Here is a 16,781-nt window from a genome sequence, read left to right on the forward strand (position 1 = left end):
TCAGGAGGTTTTTAGAAAGGGATTGGATGTTTGCATGGTGAAACAACATCCAGACACATTAGCAAAGGCAAGGGTTACACAAAGCGAGCCACACTCTGCTTCGGGACATAAAATTATCAATGACTGGGGTGAGAAAGCAAGCAGCGGTCCTTCCCCAAAGCATCTCACAGAGAGGTCAGGTTAGCCATGACAGGCCACTGTCAGAGAACAGACGGCTCATTGTTCATTTTTAGTTTGGCAACTCCTAAGTTCTTAGTGTCCCAATCACCTGACAAAAGGAAACTCCGGGAGGACTACGGGTGGGGTGAACTAGAGAGAAACCCTTCTTTTAGAAAAAGGAAAAAAACTTTATTGGTGTACATTTTGCAGAGATAGTTACAGAAAGGGCCTTCGGTTAATCAGTTGAAGAAAACATAGGGACATGTAATGGTTGTGCTCATATGAAAAGGGCATCAGCCATGAGCATGCTAGCCTCCCTGCATAACAATACATAGAGAGTTTCAGTGGGTCAGCAGTCTGAACCCATTCTTCAGACTTTGGGGGTGTGGCCAGGGGAGAAGACTTCTTAACAACGGAGAGGGAGTGCACAGAAAGGAGAACTGCAGGTGACCCCCCAATTCCAGAAAGGGGACAAGACGTGTAAAAGCAGTGCTACACCTTGATAGCAGAGCAGATCCCCTTAGAATGTAAGTGCTTGCCCACCAGGCATTTTGCAGAGCTGTGTGGCAGACACTAGCCACGCTTGAGAGAAGGCAAGAATCAGTAGCCTACTTTTGCCATCTGCAGTACTCAGCTATCAGGTTCCAATCCCCAGTCAATTTTGTTTCTTCTTCCACCCCTCACACATAATTTAACTTGTAAGACTTTAGAGAAGATTAATTGGTTCTCAATAACAGTGAAGTCCAGAGATGCTTTAAGACCCTTTCCCCAACCCTGCAGCGGGCATAGCAGCACCAAGGGTGGATCACCTCTTCTTGAAGCCGTACTTCTTGCGCTCGTAAAAGAGATCCGTCTTGGAACTGCCCAGATTGACGATCTTAGGGCAGCCATCCCTCTGGAAACATACAGAGAGAAGAGGACACAGTTAGAGCTACAGCAAGCAGAACAGTCCAGTCATGTAGGCCCGAGTAGGGTATGAAGAGTGACCACTATCTTCCACTCCAAAAAACACCTCCTGGAAACACCCATGCAGGCAAACTTCCCTTCTACTCCATTGGCTCCAGCCATCAAAACTGAGGAAGTGGAGGGGAGGAGGGAAGCCTTGCTAACACTAACTAGGGCCTTCTCTTCTTTAGGGGAGCATGAAGAACAGTTTGAATAACATAATCAGTTTAATGAAAGAGATGTACAGTGCCCCAAGACTGGATCCTTCTAAGCTAGGATACACATGACTTATGGGGGCAAGGGGAACAACCTTTCCCCACACTGAGGCAAGAGGAACCCACTTCCATTAGGTGTCAACAAGTATTCCTTGTGCCCTCAGTTCCCACAGCCAAAGCAACTCCCAGATACCCCACACTTTAGACACATCAGAATAGAACTTGATTCACTGTAAAGGTCACATTGTCATTTTGCAGGTGCAGGGATACTCATAGCAAGCGTATGTGAGAAGGCCTCCATATCCCAGTCCACCAGCTGGAGGGAAAGCCAGACATGAGAGGAGCAGGTTAGGGAGAATAAATCAAGAGTGCAGCTGTGAGTTATGGGAGATGGAAAAATTTAAATACAAATAATGGGAAATGGACATGTGCATGTGCACGCCAGAGAACGTTTGCCCATGGATCACTCAGCCTGGCATCTGTGCGCCTCGAGGGCAAAATCCTATTGCTGGAGTTGGCAGCTGCGCTGTGCTGAGGGGCCCAGTGGGCACTGGAACATGTGTCCCTGGTTGTTGCGTAAGCCTGAGTGGATTAGATGAGAAAGCCTTTGGGCAGATGTCATCCACTGCAGAGACCACACCCAAGCTGCGGCACCAAAACTTGCTGTTTTGAAGAGATGAGGTGGGCAGGATGGCAGAGATAGAAGAGGGGAAAAAATTAAATAAGTCTCTCCTTTCCCTACCCACCACACCCACATATATGCCTACACCAACCAGCCTCTAGCTCTTGTCTTGTGGTTTCACTTTGAACCTCCTAGGTGGGGCCCTTCCAAACCTTTCCTCCCACAATTCAGAGCATCTGTGATAAACCTGGCAGCTTCATTACAGGCTTCCGTTCATTCCTCTACCCCCTCAAAAGGATTTGGCACATGCGCATACCTCTAGCCCCAAGAAAGAAACCCTCCCTGCAACCCACAGCTCTCCAGGATGACATGGCATGACCTGTAGCCCCAAATGGGGCATGAGTGGAACCAGCGTCCCCCACGAAACAGGAACCAGGCACCTTTGCCCCTTTACATGGAGGATATTCCCTCCAGCTCATTTCATCCATTTTTTGCTTTCTTGCTTCACATTCTAATGGAAATACGTTCCTCCTGACTCTGTCTGGGGCTGAATGTAGAGCATTTGGGAAAGCAAGATTAACTCATCTGACTAAACTAAGGGAGTGTTAAAGCTTCAGACACTGAGCTCTGTCTATAGAAGCAGTAATGTGGTCCTGATCATTTGTGTTCATTTAAAAAACCCTCTCAAGACACATTTCCACAGGAAATGGGTGTCCACCTTTAATCACTTCATTCCATCTCTTTAAGTTCCACCTGCCGTTTCATTTGGAGGTGGTATTCTTCACATCCTGCTCTAACTGCGTGTAGTGCTGCTGTACATGGTTATACTGCCATATTTCACCTCAAAGGTGGCTGTGTTTCTTTGTGCAGAGATCACTCTCACTCCACTGTCATTAATCACTATAGGATCCTGCTACAGAAACATAACGGAACAGGACCACTGGAAAGAGGCCACTTCTAGGTTGGAATATGTTCGCCAACAGTACATAAAACCCCACAGCAGTGAAAAATTCATATCCAAATAAAATGGGAAAGGGAGTTTTAGGTCTGTAGAGTGCAATTACCTGAGTTGGAATTTGATCAGGACACCAGAGTCATAACCCATATTCTTATAAAAAACCCCATGGGATTTTAATGGCTACAAGTGGCCCATGACTTTTGTTTTCCATCTAACCGAGAGGAAAACACCAGCAGGACTGGATGTCCTACAGCACCACGCGCACACAGGGCCATTGATTCAGTGCTGACTGGAGTAGTCCCATGCTTTTGCAGCATCTGAGCATTTCTAAGCTAGTGGCCCGACCCTGATAAAGCTTAGCTTGTGAGACCTGGTAAGGTAACATCTTAAGTGATAATGCTACAGGCAATGGGTGGATGAAGTGAACCACATACGTGTGGTTTGTAAGGTATTTTCCAATCCTTTGGGATGAAAGGCACGAGAGAAATATCACAGGGCTTATTTGTAGATCTCACAGCATTTTACAAAGGTGGGTAAGCACCACTATCCCCAGATGCATGGAAGAGAGGTGAAGTGACTTCCTCATGGTGACATAGCAAGCTACTGGCAGCATTGGTACTAGAGTTCAGGTGCGCCAAGTCACAGCTCCATGCTCATTCCACAAAACCACGGCTGCCTTTAAAGATAAGCATGACTGTTAAATAAAGACCACATCTGTTCAACAAGAGACAGAAAGACAACCTTGAGGCACTGCATCCAACTTACATCCTTCTCCTGGATGGTGCACTCCTTGCAGTAATAGGCATCAGAGACTCCTGGACCTCCGCAGATCACACAGCGCCCTTGGTACGACCCATAGTTACACTCATCACATATGCGCACAAGTGTGCAGGGTCGCACATATGAGTCACAGATCACGCATTTACCATCACCTACAAATAGAGCACAGTACTCAGCTAAAGAATTTCCTTCTCCACCATTCCCACAGAGAGGGGATAGCTCCCTACCCAAACAACTCCCCTATACACCCTAAAATAGTGGGACTGAGCTGGGAAATTCCATCTCGCTGATATATGAAAGCCATTTTACTTCTCTGAAGTGAATGAGCAAGTAGAAGAGCCAGTATCTTTCAAAACTTCATTTTCAATTCTTTTTGCTTTGCAATCAGAACCACAGATGAGGGCCAATGCTCTGATCAGCCAACATTTTACAAAACTCTTCATTACATCATCCCACCACTGTGTCGTTAAAACTTTTTGACAAAATTTAGCACTTGTGAGAAGTTGCTGAACTGACAGCACCAGACAGTCTCTAACTACAGAACAGGTAGAACATGGGGGGGAGGGATAGCTCAGTGGTTTGAGCATTGGCCTGCTAAACCCAGGGTTGTGAGTTCAATCCTTGAGGGGGCCATTTAGGGATCTGGGGCAAAAATTGGGGATTGGTCCTGCTTTGAGCAGGGGGTTGGACTAGATGACCTCCTGAGGTCCCTTCCAACCCTGATATTCTATGATTCTATGGGCAACAGCAGTGCAAGCTTCTCACACACCACTACATAAACATGAGACTGAAGTATGACCTCCAAAGGATGAAAGGGGAGGTTCAGTCTTCATTACCTATTTGATCCTTGACTTCTGAGAAGGCCAAAAAGAGGGTGAATTTGTGTAGACAGCCACAACAATTTCTGTGATGTGGAAACCTCACAAAGAATTGAGTAAAACCTAACAACTCATTTCACATAGGCCATCAGATGCCAGTGACAGTCTGTAGTGTCCTGGACTATACCCAAATCAATGACCTAGAGCTGAAAAGGGTATATGAAGCCTGAGTCATCTAATCCCTACCCCAACTAAAGATTCTTATCTCTGTAGCGATGAGGCTTCAACTACTTCCTATGGAATCTATTCCACCGGCCATATACTCTTAAAATGCTTCCCTAATGTCAGACTAAATTTCTCCCTCCTCTGCTCCTTTTCCCACTATTTTCTGAGACACAGGCCAACACCCTTATTTCATTTATACTGTGCCCATGAAAGGACTGATCATACCCTCTCATTCTCCCACGTTGCCTCTTTTATAGTAGGAGAAGAATGTATTTAGTTCTGTGTCTCTTCATATGTCCTAGTTTCAGATAATTTTTGCTGTGTATTTCCCACACTCAGGATTATGACTTGAGCCTTTATCAAATTGTGCAATAGGCATTTTTGGAAAATGGATTTTTTCCTCTTTTAAATTACCAAGTTATCTTTTTCCAATACAAGTGGATCATGATGAACTGATCAGTACAAACCCAGTTCCCTAAACTCTGGCCACAAACCTGTTTTTTTATCCACAGGTAGGACCCTCTCCCTGTACCTTTTCCATGAGACATACCGTAATACTCTGTGCTTGTATGGCATCTTCCACAGAAGCCTCTCAAAGTGCTTTCCACATATTCATCAACTTAACCTCACAACACCCACATGGGTTTTCCCATTTCAAAGAGTGATTTGTCCAAGCTTACACAAAAAAAATCAGTGGCACAACTGGAAACAAAATCCAGGCTAAATCCCAGCTGTGTACTCTAACCACATGACAATGCTCTCACAAAACACCCCATGCAGATATTATACTTACATTTTTCACACAGTCTTCCAATAGCTACAATAAGTAAAGCAGAAAAAAGAATTATTTTTGACAGAGAGACTTTTGGTTTAAATAAAACTTTTGTTTTAAATAGGTGACCTCCGATTTAAAAATGAATTAATGTGTTTTTTTTTAAATCTGTTTAAAATCTAAACTAATTTAACAAAATACAACGGCAGCCTTAACATAGCAAATACATACATTTTAACAGTAAACAGTAAGCATCCTTCTGGACATACATTTGCCAAGACCAGAGTTTAGAGTTTAGTGTTTCCCATGCAGCATTCAATGGCACCACTCACACTTCCAGCACAGTGCTGCATTCACTACGCTGCTTCAGGTATTAGCAACAGCAAGGAAATAACAGAGCCCTATACACAGGCCATGGCAGAAATTTTCCATTGCATTAGTGGGAGCTGGATGAGGTTTTGAGAGAGGAAATTATTTTCAAATATTTTGTTTAAGTCTATGTTTGGTTCTGAAGGCTACTAGCATATTCAGGTTATGTTCAGGGTGTTATTTGAATTAACTGAAAAAAGTATTACCATTTGTCTATAAGATTTCAAAACAATATTAAATAAATAATACCGTAGATGAATGTATGCAGTATTCTTGTAACAGTATCCATGTTGGTCCCAGGATATTAGAGAGACAAGGTGGGTGAGGTAATGTCTTTTACTGGACCAACTTCTGTTGGTGAGAGCTCTTCTCCTTAAGCGGAGCTCTGAAGCTCAAAAGCTTCTCTCTCTAACCAACAGAATTTGGTCCAAAAAAAGATCTCTCACTCACTTTGTCTCACTAATAGATGACTACGGTAAGTATCAAGCTATAGAGAGTTGTAATGTCCCAGTGACCACCACAGCAAAGACTCAGTCACCAGTGAACAGATAGATACCCACCAGGCTGGAAGAGTAAGTCTCAGCTAGAGTTAGGCCTCTCACCATAAAGGTACAGTTCTACTCTGAAAAGTGATTCTCTGAAAACAGCACCCAGGTTTCCATGTTTCCCTTGTCTCAATGAGAACAATTCAAATTTGCACTTGCAAGCAAATTATTTTTTTTTCTGAGCCAGTCAGCTCTGGATCCAAGAATCAAGCTAGTCTCTTTGTCTCTCATGCCCCATCACCACTATATAGATTTAGCAAACCAACTTCTGTCCTCAGTTACATCTACCGCACAGTTAACTGAGGACAGAACTTGGCCCTACAATTGGAAAGAAATCAGCAGTTGTCATAATGAGAAAACCAAAATACTCTCCCATTTGTTCTCTTGGCTGTGTTGGCACTGCCAGGATAATAGGAGTAAAAAGCAAAGATATTTGGTCACTAAAGTGAGCAACTATGACTGCTTAAGCATATAAACTAGTCTGTTGAGTACGTAGATATTATATTCATTTTTCTAATAACTGAGGTGCAATTAAAAGTATTTAAAACCAACAGGGCAGTTTAAACTCCATCTGGCCATTTAAGAGGCAACGAATGTAAAAAACAATCTGCAAAGACAGAATTACAATAATAGACCCTTATGTTCTTTGTAGGTCACAAGTTGGCAGCCACACACAGCAAGGTGTTAGGTTATATGGGAACACAGCATGCATGCAGGAGCACACAGGTGAGGCACAAGGCCAAGAGCCCTGGGCTACCTGGAGAAGGGCAGGTGACTGGGGTAAATGGGAGGACAAGGCTATTTCTGAAAAGTGTTTTGGATGCGTTTTTGTGGCAGCCACCCCAACGTTAGTAACAACCCCCAGCACGGACAGGGCACCTCCCAGGCGGAAAGCACTTCATAAAGCGGGGAGGGGAGCAAGAAACATTCCTCCCAGGCTTACACAGCCAGTCTGTCGCAGAGCCAGAAACAGGACTTGGGGCCCTCTGACTCCCAAACCCATCTTGGTACCACACTGCCAACGTGCCCCTCCCCCCGCATGGGTGCCACTCCCAACTGGTGCCCCGGGCCCCTCTCCCCGGCACTGGTGCCCCGCGCTGCTCACGTGCCCGCCCGCCCGCCAAAGTGCCCCTCCCCCCCCGCTGGGATAGGGTGCGTGGGGCGCTGCGCTGCGCTCCGCCCCTCCCCACGCGGGGGCCGCGGTGACCCTGGACAGTCTTGGGATCCCCCGCCCCACGGACGCGGCAGAGCGGGAACCAGGGCATCCAGGTCTCACCCACTCCCGCCTGCTTGCGGCAGAAGATCAAGTCCGGATGATGTTTGGCCATTTCTCATCACCGCACGAGTCGTGTCGTGCGGGCGACGTTGAGCCCTTTCACCCTTGACCTCTCACCCCCAGGTCCTGGCAGGGTCCACGTGATCTTCTCCCACAAAACTGCCAGAGCTTCCCAATGACAAACGCTAAATCACTGCACAGCCTCGTCCATAAAGCACCCATCAACCACGACTTGCTCCCCCGAGCCCGCCCCAGAGTCCCCTCTGTTAGGCCGGATATCGTGTCCCCACTGCTTAGGATACTTTCCTTCCAGGACCTGCAAACCCCACCCACTCTCCTTCTCTACGCTCAGTCGGTCGCCGGAGTCCCGCCCTCTCCAGGGCTTGGCCCCGCCTTTTCGCCATAGAGGCCACGCCCACTTTATGAAACTGTTTAAAGGCGGCGCGTGACGTAATTGGAATGCGACATCATCTTTGTCAGTGAACAAAATGGCGCCGTACTGTGTCCTGGTGACTCGCCTGCAGGTGACAGCGCTTCGCGGCGAGCGGCCTGTGGCGGTGGGGAGCCGGCTGCTGTTGGGCGGCCTGTGGCGGTGGGGACCCGGGTGCAGCTGGGAGGCTTGGGGTGTCGGTTTGAGGCTGGGCCGTCCTCGTTCTCCCTGTAGGTCAGCGTGTCCCTCGCGCCTGCCCAGGCCCTGTTTCCATAGTGACTGGGGAGCGGGGTCCCCGTAGGGTGGGGGCAGCCCCAGGCTCCGCTGTCTGGAGCTGACACCCCGGCTAAGCTCCCTCCGCACGGCCGGGGGGCGCCGGGCGGTGGCGTCTCCTCAAGGTGAGGACAAGGTGAACGGCGAGGTGGGGCCCAGAGGGAACAGGAGTCGGGCCGAGCCCCTCGGGGGCTGACCGCAGAGCTCGCAAACCTGCTGCTAGCGAGCCAGGTCCTGTCTGTGCTGGCCTCAGTTCTCCCCTCCCTGGGAGAACCGGGCCGGGTGCTCTGCAGTCTGTGTGTCAAATTTAAACTTCCCGCCTGTGACTAAACCAACTTCACCCCCCCCCCCCCCCCCCGCATCCTAACTAGGGCTCCACTCTGGCCTGGGCCTCTGGGGATGCCATGAGGAGGTTATTTGTGCTGCAGTCTGTGCCAAGAGCTGGTGGGTGGGTGCCACTGTGCACCTGCATTGACTTGTTAGAAATAAAAGTGATCATGTTTTTTTCTCAGGTTAAGTTTTGTTGCTTTGTTTCTCCCATTTTGTGAGATACATCAATAAAAGTTGTATTTTATTTCACTGTATATGTAAACCAACTCTAGTGGACTCTACCTCTTGACACTTCTGTTTACCAGTTCTCAAAAATCACCAGTTGCCACTGGAGTATTAGCATACAAGACTTTGAGTGGAAAATGCGTATGTTCATGCTTAGGTCTAAATACAGTAATTACAGGGGGTCTGCAATGAGACATAGTGAGGAGAGAAAGAGATCCACCTTCCCATCCAAGTTCTAGCCAACTAGAACTTGAATAAATTTACACTCTTTAGAAGAGATGCCCCATCTGTAATGATCTCTAAAACTCATACGGACTTGCAACATAACTTCAGCACAGTCTGATTCTTGTAGTTCAGGCATATTTTTGTGTCTAAATCTGTACTTGAAGAACTCTAGAGGTTCTCATTGTTAAGTTGCGGACATGTATATGGGTATAGCTTTCTCTTTTAAAAGGAAAATGTTCATGGAAAATCGTGCTCCTCGTTTAAAGCATGGAACTGGGAGTCAGGAGATCTAAATTATGTTCCCAGCTTTGCCATAGACTTTATCTATGACATTCCCTAACATTTTTTTACTACTTTGCTTCAGTTTCCTAATCTGTAAAATAGTATTAACTTACCCATAGTATTTCTCAAGTGTGGTGTCATCTTAATTCACTATATATTTGTAAGTGTTTAATCTTCGGTGGAGGTACTGTAGAAGAGTATATTAATTTTATGCTTAAAATGTAAAGGGTCTTAGCTGCAATTTAATTTATAATATATCAAATTATTTGAAATGTTGCTTCAGTAACCTTTGTAACCTTTTTTAACTGCAATAACTAATTTAACTGATTAAAATGCTTCTATGGACATGACTACTTCCATAAAACTGGAAGAATTGCTCTTACTGTAGAAAATAGGGCAGCACAAAAATAAGGAACTGATCCATCATGTGAGAACAAGGAGTCAACTGATGGAATGAATGGCAGGTCAGTTTAGAAGAAATACAAGGAAATACTTAGCACATAATGTATTGGATCTGTGGAATTCACTATTTCCCAGAGGCTATCTAGTCTGATGCTTAAACTAGATTTCTTTAAAAAGGCTGAATAGTTATAATGAATATGAATTATACTAACAAATCTAAAGGTAATCAGTAAGGCTACGATTTAGTCGGCTATTTTTAGTAATAGTCATGTACGGGTCACAGGCAGTAAATAAAAATTCACTGCCCGTGACCTGTCCATGACTTATACTATAAATACCCCTGACTAAATATTAAGGGGGTCACTGCTGGGGATGTGTTCCGGGGTGGCGGTGGCTGCTGCTTCTGGGGAGGGCATCCCAGGGAGGCTGCTGCTGTGGGGGTGTGGCCAGCTATGGCACCAACAGCCAGGGGCCACTGGCAGCGGCTGCACTGGCCACTTAGGGAAGCAGCTACTCCCGTTGCCCCTCAGGCGGTCCCTGGTGCTAGCTGCCTGGGTGTGCCTGAGCAGCAGCTGACTGCAGGCCCCGCTAGCGGCTGGCCAATGTGGCTGTCCTTGGGGTCACCTGAGCAGCTGGCCTCGTAGTTGGCTACACTGGCCCCTGCAGAAGTCACAGAGGTCACAGAAAGTCATGGAATCTGTAACTTCTACGACCTCTGTGACACACATGGAGCCCTAGTAATCGGATATGCTTCTGGTTAAGCACTGTCGGTGACAAGAAGGAATTTTTGCATATATATATAGCATTACACAGACAGTGAAGGACGTATATAAGTATCACTTCACCAACCACGGCAGCACCAAAATATCTGCCACGTTAGAACAGCATATGGCAATTCTGTACAACAATTTTAGGATGAAGTAAAGAATTGAAACTGCAAGGGGGAACTCTATTTGCCAGAGCTAAACTAGAGTGGAAATTGCACTGTGCTCCTGAGGTCTGGACAAAGCGAGTCCTGATGCTCTAAAGTTTAGAGTCTAAACATTAAATACATGAGAGGAGAAGACTCAGCAAACCATGTGGGGGCCCATTCCCTACAAGTTTTGAGAATTGTCTACATGGGGATGTTATTTGTGAATAAGGTAGGGTGTGAATCCAAAGTTCTGTAGCTATCCCAGAATAATGCCATGTGTACATAGAGTATGTCTATGCTACTGCAGCACAGCTGTGTTGCTGTAGTGTAGATGCTTCCTACATAGACAAAGGGATTTTTTCAGTCCATGTAGTTAATTCATCTCTCTTAGAGGCAGTAGATGGGTTGATGGAAGAACTCTTTGATAGACCTGGCTGCATCTTCCTTGGGTGCTAGGTCTACATCACTACGTTGCACAGAGTGCACCGTCTTTTACAGGCCTAAGTGATCTAGGTAGGTCAGCCTAAGTTTTGGGTGTTGGCCAGGTTTTATCCCAGTCAATTTTCCCATGCAAATAAGCTCTTAAACTCTTCAGGTATTAGCAAGCCTACTGTTTTGGGTAACTGTGGTGAAGCCTCCTAAAGTTCCCAGGGTTTGGGTTTAGGGACCATTGGTTACCCCCTCCTAAGGCTGTTGGGTGTATGATTTCAAGGGAGACCTTCCCTGATCACTAGATAAAGCTGCTCAATTCTTATTAGGAGGACGGGTGGGAAGGTATGTGATAAAATGCACCCCTGTATTCATACCCTACATGCTATTGTAGTAATATTTGTGTACAAAATATGCCTTGTAAAGTATCATTTAAAAACTAGTAACTTGCTGGTCAATAATATCATGATAAAATGTCTGTAGCAACGTTATATGAAATAATGACTGAAGTGTGTTTACCAGACAAGTCTGGGGAGTGGGTAAACCTGTTTCTCAAAGACAAAGGACAAGTTGACAACCCTAACCCAGTGTCATCAAAGCTGATAGGCCATCACCTATCAAGTGGTCATTCTTTGGCAAGCAAAAGGGGCAGGAACAGACAGACTGGCATTTTAGCTAACTACAGCATGAGACCTCTCCCCCCCCCCCCCCCCCCCCCGACTTCATGTCTCCTTGCATTAGCTGGAAAGAACTTTTATCTAGGGGTCACTCTCTGGAAAATGCATTTCAAAGGGTAACTGACCAATACAAGTGAGGGGCAAAAAACCCACAAGTTCTTTCCCTGTCCATTTCTCTGTTCACCTAAGAAGACAAAAGAAACAGCTGTTGGACTTTGGGAGCAGATTCTAGCCTGAAGAATGTGGTCAGCTATGTTCTGGAAACATGTGGTAAGGGACCTTACTTTGAACCAAGTCTAGTGCAAGTTTAGAAAGCATTTTATCTTGTAAACATTTCCAAGTAAAATGCCTTATTACTTCTACTCACTTAAAATCTCTCTCTTTGTGGTTAAATACAATTTTTTTTACTTTAATTAAAACTAATCCAGTGTTTGTGAATTGTTTTTGATAACTCCATTTAAGGTAGCAGACTGTTGTGTGCTGATCCCCTTAGAGGGGCAATACACCTAATATATCTGGACTGTTCAGGAGGGGGCTGGACGGTGCAGAATACACATTTTGGGTGGAAAATCCAGGACTGGAAGTATTGGGGTCACCCTACAAGTTGTAACCAAGGTGTCTGGAAGTCAGAGTGTGGCTGGTGTTTGCTGACAGGCTGCTGTGCTAGTCCGGCTGCTCTGAGCACTTTGGTTATACACAGATGCTCAGGGTGTGACCTGCATGCTGTTTGGCTGCTTATAAAGAGCCAAGGTTGGGAGCTAAAGCAGCAAAGTGTTGTGAGCACCCAGGTTGCAGGGCAGTGGTGACACAGCCCCTCTCTGGTCTAGATTGCACCTTGGAATGTCAAAGGTAGCTCAAGGCGGGAGTGGGGTTGGAAGCTGTCAGGGCACTGAAGGACATGCTAAGGGTCAGGGAAGGTCACAAGCCCTCAAGATGGGGCTCAGAAGCCTCAAAGTCCCACCAGAGTGTGAAGGTGGGAGTGGGGCCCTATATAAACTTCCAAAGGCTTATTGGAGGAGGAGGAGGTGGGCCACGAGCCTTGAGGGGGGCACATTAGGTTTTAGCAGGACCCGTGAGCTTCTGACGGGTTGGGGTCTTTGAGGTGAAGGCTGTCAGGCTGAAGAGCGTACAAAGGCTGGGTGAGGTGTTTTTTTCCTCTGTGTGAAAGACCCACCTAAACAGGAAACTGATAGTGAATTGGACAACAAGTTGTGTATAAAGTAAGCAAATAGGAGAGAGAACCACTGCTAGATTAGAGAAATATTCATCTTAGGTGTTGCTTGTTAGAAGTGTATAGTCCAGAAGATAAGGATGTGTGTACTAGTCCCTACTGTGTCATTGCATAACCTCGGGCAAGTCACTTAACCTGTGCCTCAGTTCCCCCGCTTCTAAGGTGAGCTGTCACCATTTTATTAAATCGCTCTTTTGAGTTTATTAATTGTTAATTGTTGTAACAGTAGTAGGGAGAAACTTTCGGAGAAGTGAATTTAAAATCAGCACTGTCACATTAATCATCTTCATCTGTGGAAAAGATGAAATAGTTCACATTTCTCTTCTTGGGTATGTCTCTTGTCTTTACTAAAACCTAAGGTTATGTCTACACTAGGGGCTTTTGCCAGCATTGTTATGTTGATTAAGGATGTGAAGAGTTCTGAATCCATGACCAGCCCAGCTCTGATGGCAAAAGCCCCCAGTGCAGATGCAGTTGTGGTAGCAAAACACCAATTTTACTTGGTATAGCTTGTTTTGCTTAGGGATGGGAGTGGAATAAACTATACCAACAAAGCTGTGCTTGTCAGTATTTACTGCATCCACACTACGATTGCTTTGCTGATATAGGCATTCCAGCATACTATACAGTGTTCTGAGTGTAGAAATGGCCCACATGGAAGTGGCTTAGAAGCCTGTTCTCCCTTGTCTTACTGGCACCTTCCCCAGGCTGGAATACTTTCATCTCTGAAATGTTTCCATTTCTCTCCTCCCCCCTGGTGAGTCATAGCCCTGGTCTACACTAGGACTTTAGGTCGAATTTAGCAGCGTTAAATCGATGTAAACCTGCACCCGTCCACACAATGAAGCCCTTTATTTCGACTTAAAGGGCTCTTAAAATCGATTTCCTTACTCCACCCCTGACAAGTGGATTAGCGCTTAAATCGACGTTGCCGGCTCGAATTTGGGGTACTGTGGACACAATTCGATGGTATTGGCCTCCGGGAGCTATCCCAGAGTGCTCCATTATGACCGCTCTGGACAGCACTCTCAACTCAGATGCACTGGCCAGGTAGACAGGAAAAGAACCGCGAACTTTTGAATCTCATTTCCTGTTTGGCCAGCGTGGCAAGCTGCAAGTGACCATGCAGAGCTCATCAGCACAGGTGACCATGATGGAGTCCCAGAATCGCAAAAGAGCTCCAGCATGGACCGAACGGGAGGTATGGGATCTGATCGCTGTTTGGGGAGAGGAATCCGTGCTATCAGAACTCCGTTCCAGTTTTCGAAATGCCAAAACCTTTGTGAAAATCTCCCATGGCATGAAGGACAGAAGCCATAACAGGGACCCGAAGCAGTGCCGCGTGAAACTGAAGGAGCTGAGGCAAGCCTACCAGAAAACCAGAGAGGCGAACAGCCGCTCTGGGTCAGAGCCCCAAACATGCCGCTTCTATGATGAGCTGCATGCCATTTTAGGGGGTTCAGCCACCACTACCCCAGCCGTGTTGTTTGACTCCTTCAATGGAGATGGAGGCAATACGGAAGCAGGTTTTGGGGACGAAGAAGATGATAGCTCACAGCAAGCAAGCGGAGAAACCGGTTTTCCCGACAGCCAGGAACTGTTTCTCACCCTAGACCTGGAGCCAGTACCCCCCGAACCCACCCAAGGCTGCCTCCTGGACCCAGCAGGCGGAGAAGGGACCTCTGGTGGGTGTACCTTTTAAAATACTATACATGGTTTAAAAGCAAGCATGTGAAAGGGTTACTTTGCCCTGGCATTTGCAGTTCTCCTAGATGTAGTCCTAAAGCCTTTGCAAAAGGTTTCTGGGGAGGGCAGCCTTATTGCGTCCTTCATGGTAGGACACTTTACCACTCCAGGCCAGTAACACGTACTCGGGAATCATTGTAGAACAAAGCATTGCAGTGTATGTTTGCTGGCATTCAAACAACATTCGTTCTTTATCTCTATGTTCTCCTCAGGAGAGTGAGATCTAATTCATGGTCACCTGGTTGAAATAGAGTGCTTTTCTTCAGGGGACACTCAGAGGAGCCCATTCCTGCTGGGCTGTTTGCCTGTGGCTAAACAGAAATGTTCCCCGCTGTTAGCCACGGGGAGGGGGGAGGGTTGAGGGGGTAGTCACGCGGTGGGAGGAGGCAAAATGCGACCTTGTAATGAAAGCACATGTGCTATGTATGTTATGTTAACAGCAACGTTTACCCTGAAAGAGTGTAGCCACTGTTTTATAAAATGTGTCTTTTTAAATACCGCTGTCCCTTTTTTTTTCTCCACCAGCTGCATGTGTTTTAATGATCACAGGATCTTCTCCTTCCCAGAGGCTAGTGAAGCTTAGAAAGAAAAAAAAAAAACGCACTTGCGATGAAATGTTCTCCGAGCTCATGCTGTCCTCCCACAATGACAGAGCACAGACGAATGTGTGGAGGCAAATAATGTCAGAGTGCAGGAAAGCACAAAATGACCGGGAGGAGAGGTGGCGGGCTGAAGAGAGTAAGTGGCGGGCAGAAGACAGGGCTGAAGCTCAAATGTGGCGGCAGCGTGATGAGAGGAGGCAGGATTCAATGCTGAGGCTGCTGCAGGACCAAACCAGTATGCTCCAGTGTATGGTTGAGCTGCAGCAAAGGCAGCTGGAGCACAGACTGCCACTGCAGCCCTTCTGTAACCAACCGCCCTCCTCCCCAAGTTCCATAGCCTCCACACCCAGACGCCCAAGAATGCGGTGGGGGGGCCTCCGGCCAACCAGCCACTCCACCACAGAGGATTGCCCCAAAAAAAGAAGGCTGGCATTCAATAAATTTTAAAGTTGTAAACTTTTAAAGTGCTGTGCTTAAAGTGCTGTGTGGCATTTTCCTTCCCTCCTCCACCACCCCTCCTGGGCTACCTTGGTAGTCATCCCCCTATTTGTGTGATGAATGAATAAAGAATCCATGAATGTGAAGCAACAATGACTTTATTGCCTCTGCAAGCGGTGATTGAAGGGAGGAGGGGCGGGTGATTAGCTTACAGGGAAGTAGAGTGAACCAAGGGGCGGGGGGTTTCATCAAGGAGAAACAAACAGAACTTTCACACCGTAGCCTGGCCAGTCATGAAACTGGTTTTCAAAGCTTCTCTGATGCGTACCGCGCCCTCCTGTGCTCTTCTAACCGCCCTGGTGTCTGGCTGCGCGTAACCAGCAGCCAGGCGATTTGCCTCAACCTCCCACCCTACCATAAACGTCTCCCCCTTACTCTCACAGATATTGTGGAGCACACAGCAAGCAGTAATAACAGTGGGAATATTGGTTTTGCTGAGGTCTAAGCGAGTCAGTAAACTGCGCCAGCGCGCCTTTAAACGTCCAAATGCACATTCTACCACCATTCTGCACTTGCTCAGCCTGTAGTTGAACAGCTCCTGACTACTGTCCAGGCTGCCTGTGTACGGCTTCATGAGCCATGGCATTAAGGGGTAGGCTGGGTCCCCAAGGATACATATAGGCATTTCAACATCCCCAACAGTTATTTTCTGGTCTGGGAATAAAGTCCCTTCCTGCAGCTTTTGAAACAGACCAGAGTTCCTGAAGATGCGAGCATCATGCACCTTTCCCGGCCATCCCATGTTGATGTTGGTGAAACGTCCCTTGTGATCCACCAGAGCTTGCAGCACTATTGAAAAGTACCCCTTGCGGTTTATGTACTTGGCGGCTTGGT

The 16,781-nt window shown here is 46.7% G+C and overlaps 2 protein-coding genes across 5 annotated transcripts in view; one reads left to right on the forward strand and one right to left on the reverse strand.

Annotated features, from left to right (window-relative positions):
* Window positions 1-323: 323 nt before the first annotated feature.
* PHF5A (PHD finger protein 5A) lies at window positions 324-7,815 on the reverse strand. Of its 3 annotated transcripts, none has more exons than XM_073327192.1 (4): window positions 7,685-7,813; window positions 5,516-5,539; window positions 3,665-3,831; window positions 324-1,054 (listed from the first exon to the last, which is right to left on the reverse strand). In XM_073327192.1, the coding sequence occupies exons 1-4, from the start codon at window positions 7,734-7,736 to the stop codon at window positions 965-967; spliced, it is 333 nt and encodes a 110-aa protein (XP_073183293.1). In that variant the 5' UTR covers window positions 7,737-7,813; the 3' UTR covers window positions 324-964. The 3 variants fall into 3 exon arrangements, with proteins under 3 accessions (XP_073183293.1, XP_073183296.1, XP_073183294.1); XM_073327195.1 differs by having other exon boundaries at window positions 961-1,982; window positions 7,685-7,815; XM_073327193.1 differs by lacking the exon at window positions 324-1,054 and adding an exon at window positions 1,989-3,575 and having other exon boundaries at window positions 7,685-7,815.
* A 319-nt stretch (window positions 7,816-8,134) lies between these two features.
* Window positions 8,135-16,781, forward strand: part of ACO2 (aconitase 2) — a 36,657-nt gene continuing 28,010 nt past the window's right edge. Inside the window, exon 1 of one of the 2 annotated variants that reach the window (XM_073327197.1) lies at window positions 8,135-8,208. In XM_073327197.1, the coding sequence (XP_073183298.1) occupies window positions 8,173-8,208 (36 nt within the window). In that variant the 5' untranslated portion in view covers window positions 8,135-8,172. Of the gene's footprint in view, window positions 8,242-16,781 lie in introns of both variants that reach the window. The other variant, XM_073327196.1, reaches the window with a different exon arrangement.

The sequence above is a fragment of the Lepidochelys kempii genome, chromosome 1, assembly GCF_965140265.1.
Source record: "Lepidochelys kempii isolate rLepKem1 chromosome 1, rLepKem1.hap2, whole genome shotgun sequence".
NCBI lineage: Eukaryota > Metazoa > Chordata > Testudines > Cheloniidae > Lepidochelys > Lepidochelys kempii.

Bases quoted from the DNA above. Each gene is read 5' to 3' on its own strand.
- PHF5A (XM_073327192.1), bottom strand. From the start codon at position 7,736: ATGGCCAAACATCATCCGGACTTGATCTTCTGCCGCAAGCAGGCGGGA. The intron at 5,540-7,684 runs GTGAGACCTGGA...TACTTATTGTAG, and splicing joins CCGCAAGCAGGCGGGAGTGG to CTATTGGAAGACTGTGTGAA. The intron at 1,055-3,664 runs GTAAGTTGGATG...GTATGTTTCCAG, and splicing joins GCACCATCCAGGAGAAGGAT to AGGGATGGCTGCCCTAAGAT.